Source organism: Saccopteryx leptura, chromosome 3 (assembly GCF_036850995.1).
Source record: "Saccopteryx leptura isolate mSacLep1 chromosome 3, mSacLep1_pri_phased_curated, whole genome shotgun sequence".
Taxonomy (NCBI): domain Eukaryota; kingdom Metazoa; phylum Chordata; class Mammalia; order Chiroptera; family Emballonuridae; genus Saccopteryx; species Saccopteryx leptura.
Window position 1 is genome coordinate 50,530,652 of NC_089505.1, and position 12,436 is coordinate 50,543,087.

The window sequence follows — 12,436 nt, forward strand, 5'->3', positions numbered from 1 at the left end:
CAGTGCTCAGTCCTCAGCCCTCCTTTCTATTTATATTCTCCCCCTCATTAATCCTGTTGAATACTATGGCTTTAAAACTTAATTATATGCATTTTTCCACAATTTACACCTCTGACTTTGATACTTTCACTGAGTTCCAAAGTCTTGCATACAAATGGTCACTTGATATTTTCAAGAGCTAAGCAGAATTTGTAGCAAGTTCACAATTTCATCTGCCGTTTCAATATGTAATAGGACTATTGAGTGTAAATATTCTGAATAAAACCTGCTTCTTCCCTAGTCTCCCCACCCTGTTAATGGCACAACCCAATCGCTCAAGTCAAAACTCTGGAGTTGTTCTTGATTCCTCCTCACTCCCATTTCAGTGTGACCTGTTGGCCCGATATCCGGAATGAATGCTTCCCCTCTTCCCTACAGCTGCTCTCCAGTCCACGTCTCCTCACCTCCATGTGATCTGCCACGGAGCCCCCTCCTGCCCCTCAAAACTCATTCTCTATTCAGCAGAGCAATTCCTTAAAGACATAATCAGATCACATTATTTCTCCCACATAAAACCTCCAGTGACACTGTAAGTAACAAACAAGCTCATTTCACCATGGCCCTAAGTGACCTGGCTCTGACCCCCACCCCGACCTCATCCCCCACTTTCTCCCTCGCTCTACACTCCAAATTCTCTCTATTTTTCTAACACACCGTACTTTTTCTTACCTGAGGGCCTCTTCACTTACTATCCCCAAATTTTCAAATGGCTAGTGTCTTTGTGACCATTTATTCTAAGTGAGCCTCTTACTTTCAATCATTCTCCAACCCATCTTGCCTGTTTTATTTTATTTAAAAGACTTTTACTCCATGAAATTAGCTTGCTTGCTTAGTTGGTCACTTGTTTATTATCTGTATCTTCCCACCAGATCGCAAATTGCTTGAGAGCACAGACTGTTCACAGATCTGTATTCTCTCTCCTCAAAGAGTAGCTGGCACATAGTAGGCACACAAGAAATATTTACTGTATGAATTAATGAGTAATTATGGTATTTTTTCTGCTTAGACAATTAAAAATATTTTTTTCAAAGCATTGTTCCCCAGATGACCAACCAAAGAGCCAGAGGTTTAATACTGTCTCCATAAAAATAAACCGTATGTGCCAAGAAGTGTACTACATTCTGGGAATACAAAAATAAATGTAGTTTCTATCTTGCAGGATTGTGTAATCTGGTGAGTGTACTATTCAAGTGAAAAAAATGCAGTAAAGAAATGCATGTATTAAAAAAGAAAAGATGTGATCACACTGAACTCACCTTGGAGAGGTTAGGGATGATTTCACAAAGAAGGTGAGGTTTGAGCTGAAGCTGCAAGGATGAGTAGAACTTTTCCAGAGCAATGAGACAGAAAAGAAGGGAATGCTATTTCTCAGACAAGGAAAATAGTATGTGCAAGGACGTAGGGGCCAGAAAAACATGGAGCCTTAAAGCACAGTCAGTTATTCAAGTTTGGACACAGGATGTGGTGGGGTGAGAAGGGTTGAGAAGTGAACTTCGTGTGAGAGGAGGGGTCCACTGATGAAGATGTGCTAAGGAATTGGACTTGTACCTGCAAAACAATGGCTGATTTCGAGAAGGGAAATAATCATATTTGCTTAATAGAAAGATCAGCTTTCCTACGGGATAGCAGAGAATGAATTTGAAGACTAACAGACTGGGCTCAGAGAGTAGAGTTAGACTTCTCAGGGTGGAAGGGCCGAGTCAAACCTTTAGGAACACCAGTGTTGAAGGTCTCCTTCCAGGCCAGAGAAATAAGAGACCGACCGGGAGAAAGCAGCATCACAGAAGCTAGCTTTGTTTAATTAATTTTGTTTTCAGTTCAGAGGTGGCAGACCATGACTGAATGCTACTTAAGCAATGGGTAGAGAACAAGGAGTTGAAGAAGCAAGAGAAATATATAAATATTTACTTACAGTGTTGCAGGCTCATGTAGACCTGGCCTGAAATTTATTGAACTTCATAATGAGGAAGGATAGAGATTATCTTTTGATGCTCCCTGGGAAAATTGTTTTAAGTTCTTTTAAATTCAATTCATTTTTTCAAATATTTTCTTTAGAATGCATCAGGAATTTATGCTGAAATAGATGGAGCCAGAAATGAACTACAGGGAAAACTATCCAACCTAAGTAACCTCGGTCACGATTTAGTCCAAGAAGCTGTTGACCATGCACACAACCTTCAGCAAGAGGCAGATGAACTGAGCAGGTATTGTTCTGGTTTTAGAAATACAAATATCTACTGGGCTTATTTTTTAGAAAAAGATTTTATTTATTGATTTTATGGGGTCAGAGGGAGGCAGTGAGAAGTATCAACTCATAGTTGCTTCACTTTAGTTGTGCATTGATTTCTTGTCAGATGTGCCTTGACTGGGCAAGGCCAGGGTTTTGAACAGGTGACCTCAGCATTCCAGGTCAATGCTTTATCCACTGTGTTGCCACAGGTCATGCTGATTAACTTATTTTCATTCAATTATATATGCCAGAGTTATTGGGATACAGTGTTAGCAAGTTGGTTTGAGGGTTAGGTTTGCTTGTTTATTTGTTTATTGATGATCAGTCTGAGAACCAATCATTGTTTATTGTAATTGTTGGAGGAGAGAGTTTTTTTATTTTAAAAAAGTCTGTCAGATCACAGGCCTGTGTTTGAGTGGGAGGGACGTTCTGTTTCACAACTATTAATAGGATGACATAACACATTTTTCTTAGGGGTATAACTGTTGCAAAAAAGAAATATTACCAAATAATTAGATTGATCCCTTTATAAGTTTTAAATTACCATCGTTGCCTATTTATTTTATAGGCAACATTAGTTTTCTATACTCAAATGTCTCAAGCAAAGCTGGTTGGTAACTGGCAACACAACTAACTGCTGTTAAATACTCTCAACACTCCACAGTGCCCAACAGGGTCTATTTGATTTCAACAGCTGTTAAGAGAAAAATCACTGGACAATTTTCCTCATAACATTTAGAAGGAAGTCACACACCTCTTAGGCACTCAATTAATGTTAATTGAAATGTACTGAAAGATTGGAACTGAATTCATGACCCTGAAATAATGGATAAATAATGAGATAATTAAAGAGAAAGGACTGCAAGTCTGGCAATTAGAAACAAGAATCAGTGAAGGTCATGAACAAAATAAGAACCAATAGTAACTTCTGTCAAAACTAAAATCATCTTTTTATTCCTGATCACCAAAAATTTCAAATATCCTTCCAAATCTCCTGAGAATTGAGAGAGAAAAAGAGAGAGAATGTCACATAAAGTCCTGGTGAGTGAAATGCTCTTGAGAGCTTTGTTTTAGTCAAAGCAATACAATGGAGCTTGGATACAATACTGCTTTGGATAATATGCTGTATTAGTAGAATAGTTTTGAGAGCCATCCTTCAACATTCTTCAGTCATTGTAATCACCGTCCTACTGATTAGGATCCCAATACACACCTTCTCTAAATGCTACTCTGCGGCAAGCAGTGTTCTAGCAAGATGCTAAGTCACCACACACTTTACATGAAACATGATCAAGAACATCAATCACTCTGAAGTCCCCTTTGTGTTTAGAATATTTCTGTATAAATGTATGCAGGAAACCATCCAAATTTATAGACATATTTCCTTCAAAATGTGACTGTTCCTCAACATCTCTCTGGGTATTCAATGATTTGCGTGTTGTGCCTCAAGAAAGAGATAAACATAATTCATCAAGAAGCTTCTATTTCAAAGGCACATTTTTATTTTGTATATTGATGTAATACATGTTTTGTGCCTCATAATAAAAACAAAAAGTTTTGTTTCAAGCTCTTTAGTACATCTTCTTACCGCTCTAGCCAGCAAAATTAAAAAATATTAATAAATATTTGTAACATTTTATTTCTTTTATCCCTTTCTTTTAAAACAGGTTTTACTTTCTGAGCTATTTCTAAGAACACAGGGCTGAGCGTAGGGGTAAGAAATCGCAAGATCAGAATTACCGCTGCAGCGCAGGGCTACATTATGACTTCAGGGGGTCCTAAGTACTTTTGTCTCTGTGGGCCCCTTTCTCCATAAAAACTTTAAAACTATATGTCCTGACTGCCTTATAAAAATGAATGTAATCATTATTCTCATTTTTTTCTTCTGATTAAAAAATTAAGATGAAAACATTTTTGTGGGCCCCTGCTATGCCCCATCGGTAAGTCAGCCCTACTGCAGAGGAGCCATAGAATAATGACGGACTTGAGTAGAAGAGAAAGGAGTAGCCCAGGAAATATGGAGAAAGTCACTTTGGCCTTAGGAGAGTATAGGAGAACTGAAACTGGATGAGGGAGGCCAAGCAACAGTGGGCTTGTAGGTCGGGGCATTTGAGATGAGCCAGCGTGGGATCTGCAGTCTTACATACTGGGTCACACAAAGAGTCCTTTGGAAGTTACTGATGAATTAAGGGACGCTACTCATCAATGTTTGGAACTGAGAAAGAAGGTGGAACCAGTGAATATAAAACTGAATAAAATTGAGACAAATAACTGACCATGAGCTGCAGAAAGAGGGATGGCATTTTTGTTATAGGGGAAGAAAAAGTATTTGTCAATAGAATAGTTTGAAATTCCAATTCAGGAAATACTTAGGTATAAATATAACCCTGATGTTTACTGGATTCCAGGCACAGAGCCAATCATTTCACATATTTTATCCCTGTTGTATCTTACATCAGTCCTCTGAGGCATATGTTGTTATTAGCGTCTATGTGAGTGTCCAGTGTGTGATGGGTTCTCCATAAATGTTAGATGAACCTTACAGAGGCCAGTTGGGATAAAGACAGAGGATGTGGTGTATAGAGCGGAGGTAGGGGTGGGTATGAATAGAGCTGTGTGCTTAAGGGAGGCAGCTGAGTCTCAGGAGTGAGACAATGTGTGCCCTGGACAAACCATGCACCCTCTCTTGGAGCTTTACTTGCTTCTTTTAAAGGGGAATAACAATATCTAGGTCATGGATGTGGTAAAAATTAAAGACATAATATATGGAACAGGACTAGCCCAGTATCTGCACATGCATGCTCTGAGCATGTTATTCCCCTTCTTAAGGAAAAATATGATGTGTTATATAAGGGAAATAGGGCCATAGAAGAAAAGAGGAAAAGGAGATTGAATAAATAGTGAAACCAGCTAATACCTGCCACCATGCTGAGGCTGTGCACCCTCTCTGAGAGCCTTGGTTTCTTTTATGAAAAAGAAAATAGCAATGCTGACCCTGGTAAGTAGTGGATAACTATAGGTTTGTTCCTCTGCCTGACCACTGCCACATAAACTAGTGCTTGAAGAGGTGCAGAGGACTGTTTTTAAATCATCACTTCCTTTGCCTGTGGCTACTGCCTGACAGCCGCTGCTGCCATAGAGCCAAAATAGGGTAGTTTTGGAGTCACCAAAGGCAGAGGAACGCAAAGGAGATGTGCCTCTAGGAGAGGTGCTTAGGAAACCTTGTGGAGCCAGGTGACTCTGAATAACAAGAAGTACCCGTGATCCTGGAAATATTCCAGTCAGGCCCTACAAATAGCCTTGTTTCTCAAGGAGGTCAGATGGAAAAGTAATGACAAGTTTGTTCATTAACAGGAATTTACACAGTTCAGATATGAATGGGTTGGTTCAGAAGGCTTTGGATGCTTCAAATGTCTATGAAAACATTGCCAATTATGTTAGTGAAGCCAACAATACAGCAGAATTGGCTTTGAACATCACTGACCAAATTTATGATGTGAGTATTCCCTTATTTTTTTTTATAAAGTGAGAAGCAAGGAGGCAAAGAAACATGTGTCCCTACCAGGATCTACCTGGAAAGCCCCCTATGGGGAGATGCTCTGCCCATCTGGGGCCGTTGCTCCATTGCTTGACAACCAAGCTATTTTAGCACCTGAGGCAAGGCCATGGAGCCATCCTTAGTGCCTGGAGCCAACGTACTCCAACTGAGCCATAGCTGTGGTAGGTGAAGCAAGAGATAGAGAGAAGGGGGAGGGGGAAGAATGGAGAAGTAGATGTGTGTGCCCTGCCAGGAATCGAACCTGAGACATCCATGTGCTGGGCCAACACTCTACTGCTGAGCCAACTGGCCAGGGCCATATTTAAGTTCATTTATATGTTGTCTTTTTCCAGCTATGGCTTTTCCATTTTCTAATGTCATCTCTTGAGCTTGTAGTATAATACATATGACAGACAGAGCAGAACTAAGAAAAGACCCTTTTATTTATGTTATAAATATTTCAATAGTGCAAGTTCTTCAAGATGTGCCTTAGTTCAGACAGCAAATGCTCACATCTTGGACATTATTTTTTAAGCCATGGTCCCTGAATAAAACATAATTAAGACTAGAGAATATGCTTTATGCACATGCTCAGATTTTTTTCAATGTATTTACTAAATACAGTTGACATACAATGTTATATTAGTTGTTTGTCTAACAACATAGTGTTAGACATTTATATATTTATACTTCATGAGGCGATTACCCCTAACAAGTCTAGTACCCACCTGGTACTATGTATACATGGCTATTACAATATTATTGACTGTCCTGCCTGTGCTATACTTTACATCTCCATGACTATTTTTATAACTAGTAGTTTGTACTCCTTAGCCCCTTTCACTTAATGACTTTTTCAACTCAAAAATTGTTTACTGATGGCTTCCACGTGACAAGCACTTTGGTGGGGCCTCGGCCGGGCACTTTTCTTGGTTCACTGAATTTTTGTCAAAAAAAAAAACATTTATCTTGAAAATGCCAAGGATCTTATTGTCTCATGTTCACCTTTGACCTTGATTTTGAGCTATGAAAATGAAGCGGTGTGAATTTTGATTGGTGTTTAGCAGATAAACTGCATCATCTAAATGCTAAAATCACAAATAGCTCCTCTGCAATCCTTCTTAATCTCTTCACCAAATTCCTATGTAGGCTGTGAGTGGAATTGATACTCAAATCATTTACCATAAAGATGAAAGCGAGAACCTCCTCAATCAAGCCAGAGAACTGCAAACAAGGGCAGAGTCCAGTAAGTACCTTCACTTTCCCAGCTTACTTCTGGTTTACAGATGCTTCCCACGTTTCACAAAATATTTCTGCATGTAGACAGATTTCAAAATTCTAACATTAAAGAATAAGTGATATTTCAACAGAATAATACATTAGCTGGTCCTGCTCAGAGTCAAGGTGTAACAAAGCAACGATTAGGTATTTTAAAATTAATTGTGGGTTTAAAAAAATAACCTTTCATATAGTAAAATATGTGGTGGATATTTCTGGTAGTCAAATAGACTAATTAATAGAAACTTACCATAAATATATCATTTTTTATAGAAATATAATGCCATAAAATACACTTAACACTAACACTGTATTTCACATAATTTACCCTTTCTTGGACAATTCAGAAGGTTTTTTAAATTTCACCCATGATGATCTGTTCGGTTCATCGCTGTGAGCATCAGGAGGATAGGGTACCATACGGTTGGTACTTTGCACTTTCTTATGGTTTGTGTTTTTCAAGTTTACTGCGTTTAGGACAAGCCCAATGACCATAAAGAAAAAAGCATTTTCAAAGGCTAATGCTTGTATCTGCTACAGCTAGTACCTCCAGAATGGAAAGGGAGGGGGAAAAAAATGAATCGCTTAAGTCAATTTTGAATCTCGTGAGTTACTTTTAAAACAATTGAATTGACTAAGAATTTAACTGCACATTATTCATCTCTGAGGTAAGGAACTCATTTCTAAGGCTATTCAAGCACTGACTAATGAGATTGGAAATCCATTATCTAACTAACTTCTAAATACCACCTAAAAACAAAAGCCAACTTTGAAACTGAAAACTTCCCGTAAATTTATCAAAGCAATTAATCTCAAGTCTAACCGTGTTCTTGTTTTTACCAAGAAATACATAAAAATAAATGCATTTGTTTCTTATATGCAGAATACTTAACTATTTAATGACCATAAAGCAACTATTATTTTATGTTTCTGGGTAAACAAAGGCAATAAAAAATGCTATTAAGTCTCTCAGTTCCAATTAATTATATAAGTTCAGTCTTGAACATGCTCTTTAGAAAAGAACTACAGTAGTAGCAGTAGTGTTCAGTTAATAGTAAAATATTTTAAGATAAATGTTGCCATATCTATGTATTGCTTTTGTTTCATGTAATGTAAGAACTAGAATATGCAGATCTTCATGAGTCAATGACTTAAATTTTTTATTCTCCTTGATAACTTGCAAGGTATTTCTTAATCCTGTATTATTGAGTTATTGAACCTCATGAAAACAAGTTTTCTATTTTGAGAATGATATGTCTTCAAAGTTCCATGTTTTATATACAGATAAATCTGCATCGGTCTCTTTGAACATATTGTAGATTTTATTACCTATTTCATGAGTTTGTCTGGTTAAACTCTTTCATTTAATTATTTGTAAAAGGGCCACTGAAGGGGAGTTAAGACTGTGTGGTTAAGAATTTTCCTCTCTGCCCAGGCCAGATGGCTCAGTTGGTTAGAGCATCGTTCCCAAAGCAAAGAGGTTGCGAGTTTAACCCCCGGTCAAGGCACGTACAGGAACAGATTGATGTCCCTGTCTCTCTTCCCATTCTTCTCTTGCTAAAGTCAAGAAATAAAATTTTTTTTTAAATTTTAAATAGAACTTGCCTATCTTTAAACAATATACACATTTGTGATAAAAAATTAAATTTTCAAGTTGAACCATATTCTTCTACTGAGCTGTGTTGTAATTTCAGATTACTGTTAATTTATATTGAAATGACTTTCAATCACCAATCATCTTTATTTTCCAGTTTTCCTTTTTTGTTGTTATCTATAGCAAATAGTTACCAATCTATAATAAAAAATCAGGAAGCAGCTATTTAAAGAAATCTTCTATTGAATTCACTTGTGAAATTTAAAAAAAAAAGTTTATGTAAGACAATAAGTTCCAAATAGGACATGCTTTTTATGAAATATTTCTTCTTATAAACATTCAATCCAAAATAGATTTTCTTTCTCCTATTTTTATCAAGAGCTCCAAATATAGAGTTAAATATATTCTTTCTCAGCATATCAGCCAGTGTTTTTTGCAGTCACAGGACCCAAAAGGAAAAGCTAAAAAGATATTTTGTACCAAAATTTTCAAAAAGTTAAGCTAAAAGGGGGGAAGAGTGCAATACAACTACAAAATATGTTTAAGTCCCCTTTTGAATTCTGGAAAATTCTCAGGCACTACCCAGAGGAAATAAGAAAGAAGTGCTTGTTCTTTGGTTACATTGTACTTGGTGACAGAACCAGCTAAGCACCGCGCACTGTGTACCCATCATACATATGTGAGGGGAAGATAACTGAACAGTAAACCAAGCACACCAGACTACAACACAAAAGAGTAAGTACTCCGTGGGAGAGTATATATTTACAAGCCCACTGGAAACAAAGAGGAGAGTAGAACAAGTGAAAAAAATATATTTTTCTGTTTATGAAGAAGCATAAATTTCTTGATGCTTTGTAGAGCATAAACTCAACATTTTGAAAGTTGATCCTTCAATTACGATGACAAGTTATTCCATACTGACTTGTTTGGATCTGGTCCAAGATAACCTAGTTTAGGAACTATGCTACAAGCATACTTTCAAGAATGATTTTGTAAGAAAAAGACTATCAACATGATGCAAAAACAAATAGAAAATCTGATAGACCTATATGTACATACATATGTATAAAGTTTACCAATAATTAAACCCTTCCCACAAAGAAATCTCAAGGCTCAGTGGCTTCATCAATGAATTCTTCCAAACCTTTATTTTATTTTATTATTTTATTTTTTAGCAAGAGAGACAGACAGACACACAGGGACAGACAGACAGGAAGGGAGAGAGATAAGAAGCATCAACCCATAGTTGCAGCATCTTAGGTGTTCATTGATTACTTGACAGGGGGCTTCATCTGAGCCACTGACCCCTTGCTCAAGCCAGCAACCTTTTCCTCAAGCCAGTAATTGTGGGCTTCAAGCCAGTGTAACCTTTGGTCTCAAGCTAGCGACAATGGGGTCGTGTCTATGCTCACACGCTCAAGCCGGCAACCCCGCACTCAAGCTGGTAACCTCAGAATTTCAAACCTGGGTCCTCTGCATCCCAGGCTGAGGCTCTATCCCTGTGCCACTGCCTGGTCAGGCAATTTTTAGAAATTTTTAAGGAAGAAATAACACCACTCATTTATAAATTCTTCCAGAAAATAATACAAGAGAAAATGTTCTCTAACTTGCTATATGAAGCAAACAAAACTTTGATACCAAAAACTGACAAGGACATTATTAAAAAAGGAAAATTATAAGGCAAATTCTCTCATAAAGAGATATGAAAATCCTAATCAAGATATTAGCAAATCAAATCTAGCATACTTAAAACTGGTAATACATGATCAAGTTAAATTCATTCCAGATTTCAAGGATAGTTTAACATTTAAAACATTCATAGTAATTCATACACTTACAGAATAAATTTATTGATTTTTAGATAAAGGGTGTGTGTGTGTGTGTGTGTATAGAGAGAGAGAGAGAGAGAGAGAGAGAGAGAGAGGAGAAGTGGGCAGCATTAACTCATAGATAGTAGTTGCTTTCCATATGTGCTTTGACGGGGCAAGTCCAGAGTTTTGAACCAGTGACCTCAGCATTCCAGGTTGTTGCTATATCCACTGCGCCACCACAGGTCAGGCCCACACTTATAGAATATAGAAGAAAATTTATGCCCTGGCTGGTGGCTCAATGGATCAAGCATCGGCCTGGCATGTGGACATGCCAGATTGAATTTCCAGTCAGGGCACACAGACCATCTGCTTCTCCCCTTCCAACTCCCACTTGTCTTCTCCTCTCCTCCCACAGCTAGTGGCTTGATAGAGCATCAACTGGGTGCTGAAGATGGCTCACTTGGTCTTATAGCATCACCTCAGGTGTTAAAAATAGCTCTATACTCAAGCATCAGCCCTAGACAGGATTGCTCAGTGGATCCTGGTCTGGGTGCATGCAGGAGTCTTTCTATCTTCTTGCCTCTCACTTAAAAAAAAAAAAAGAGAAATTTATATGATCATCTTACTACATGTAGGAAAATTATTTAACAAAACTCAAAATCCATTCATGTTATAAAAAGAAAACTCATAGCAAACTAGGCATAGACATTACCTTCCCTAATTTAATAAATAATAATAAAATAATTCAGCAAATTAATACTGAAATAGAAGGTTTCCCACTAAGACTGAAAACAGAACAAGGAAGCCCCACATTACCAATTCAATGTGTAAAAATCCAGTTTAGTTCTGTTAACCAACTAATAATTAACTTATTAAAATAACACCATTTGCAATAACATACAATACTAGCAATAGGTCTGATGAAAGATGCTAAGATCTCTGCATGTAAAATTATAATGCACTACTGCAAGAAGTTAAAGAAGTTCTAAATAACTAGAGAGCAAAATAAGAATTTAGATCTCAAGAAGAGTAATTAAAACTGTATTAAGAGAAAGACTCAATTTTGTAAAAATAACAATTCTGCCAAATTTAAGTAAAGATTCAATGTAATGGTAATTAAAGTACCAGTACTATATGTCAAATAATTCTAGAATTTGTATGGAAGAATAAAGTCTTGAAGAATAAAAACAAAGATAAAAGACTTAAACTACCAGGTATCAAGTCTTACAACTACAGAAATTAAAACAGAGATACAAAAGATATTTTTAAAATGCATTACTATATTATTTCTTTTTAATAAAATTTAAAAACAGATACAACTAACAGACAGAGATCGAATTCAGAATAATGGTCATCTTTTGGTAACTACAGAAGTCCCAGGAAACTGTTAAGTGAGCTAATAATGTTCTATTTTTTTTACCTGGACACTGGTTATATTTTGTGTTCAATATGTGAAAATTCATCAAGGTGTGTAACGTAATGTGTGCCCTTTTCAAGATGTGTGTTGTATATTGATTAAAATTTTATTAAAACAATTCAGAAAAAAAAAGAATTATTCTTACATAACTAATCGTCACCATAAATATAGATGGATCTTCTCAGCTCTTTATCAATTGTTTATTTTTGTGTGGTTTCTTTTTTAATTTATTGATTTTAGACAGAGAGGAAGGGAGAGAAAGAGAGAGAGAGAGAGAGAGAGAGAGAGAGAGACATTGATCTGTTCCTGTATGTGCCCTGACCGGGGATCAAACCAGCAATCTCTGCACTTTGGGCTGATGTTCTACCAATGGAGCTATCCGGCCAGGGCCTATTATGCTACTAGGTGTTATTAGCTACAACTTTTTTCTATCAAATATATTTTTCAATCAAAAGAATTAGCCATTATCTCTTTACGTTTTATAAGTCACTTTGCGGCATCTGAAATCACTCTCAAGCAGCTTACACGT

At 36.9% G+C, this 12,436-nt stretch overlaps 1 protein-coding gene across 5 annotated transcripts in view; it reads left to right on the forward strand.

Annotated features, from left to right (window-relative positions):
* The window catches only part of LAMA4 (laminin subunit alpha 4), a 167,788-nt gene that overhangs the window by 108,283 nt on the left and 47,069 nt on the right, over positions 1-12,436 (forward strand). For all 5 annotated transcript variants that reach the window (XM_066373432.1, XM_066373430.1, XM_066373429.1 and 2 more), the window contains exons 14-16: positions 2,095-2,243; positions 5,624-5,765; positions 6,957-7,053. In XM_066373432.1, coding sequence (XP_066229529.1) covers positions 2,095-2,243; positions 5,624-5,765; positions 6,957-7,053 — 388 coding nt within the window. The remainder of the gene's footprint in view (positions 1-2,094; positions 2,244-5,623; positions 5,766-6,956; positions 7,054-12,436) is intronic.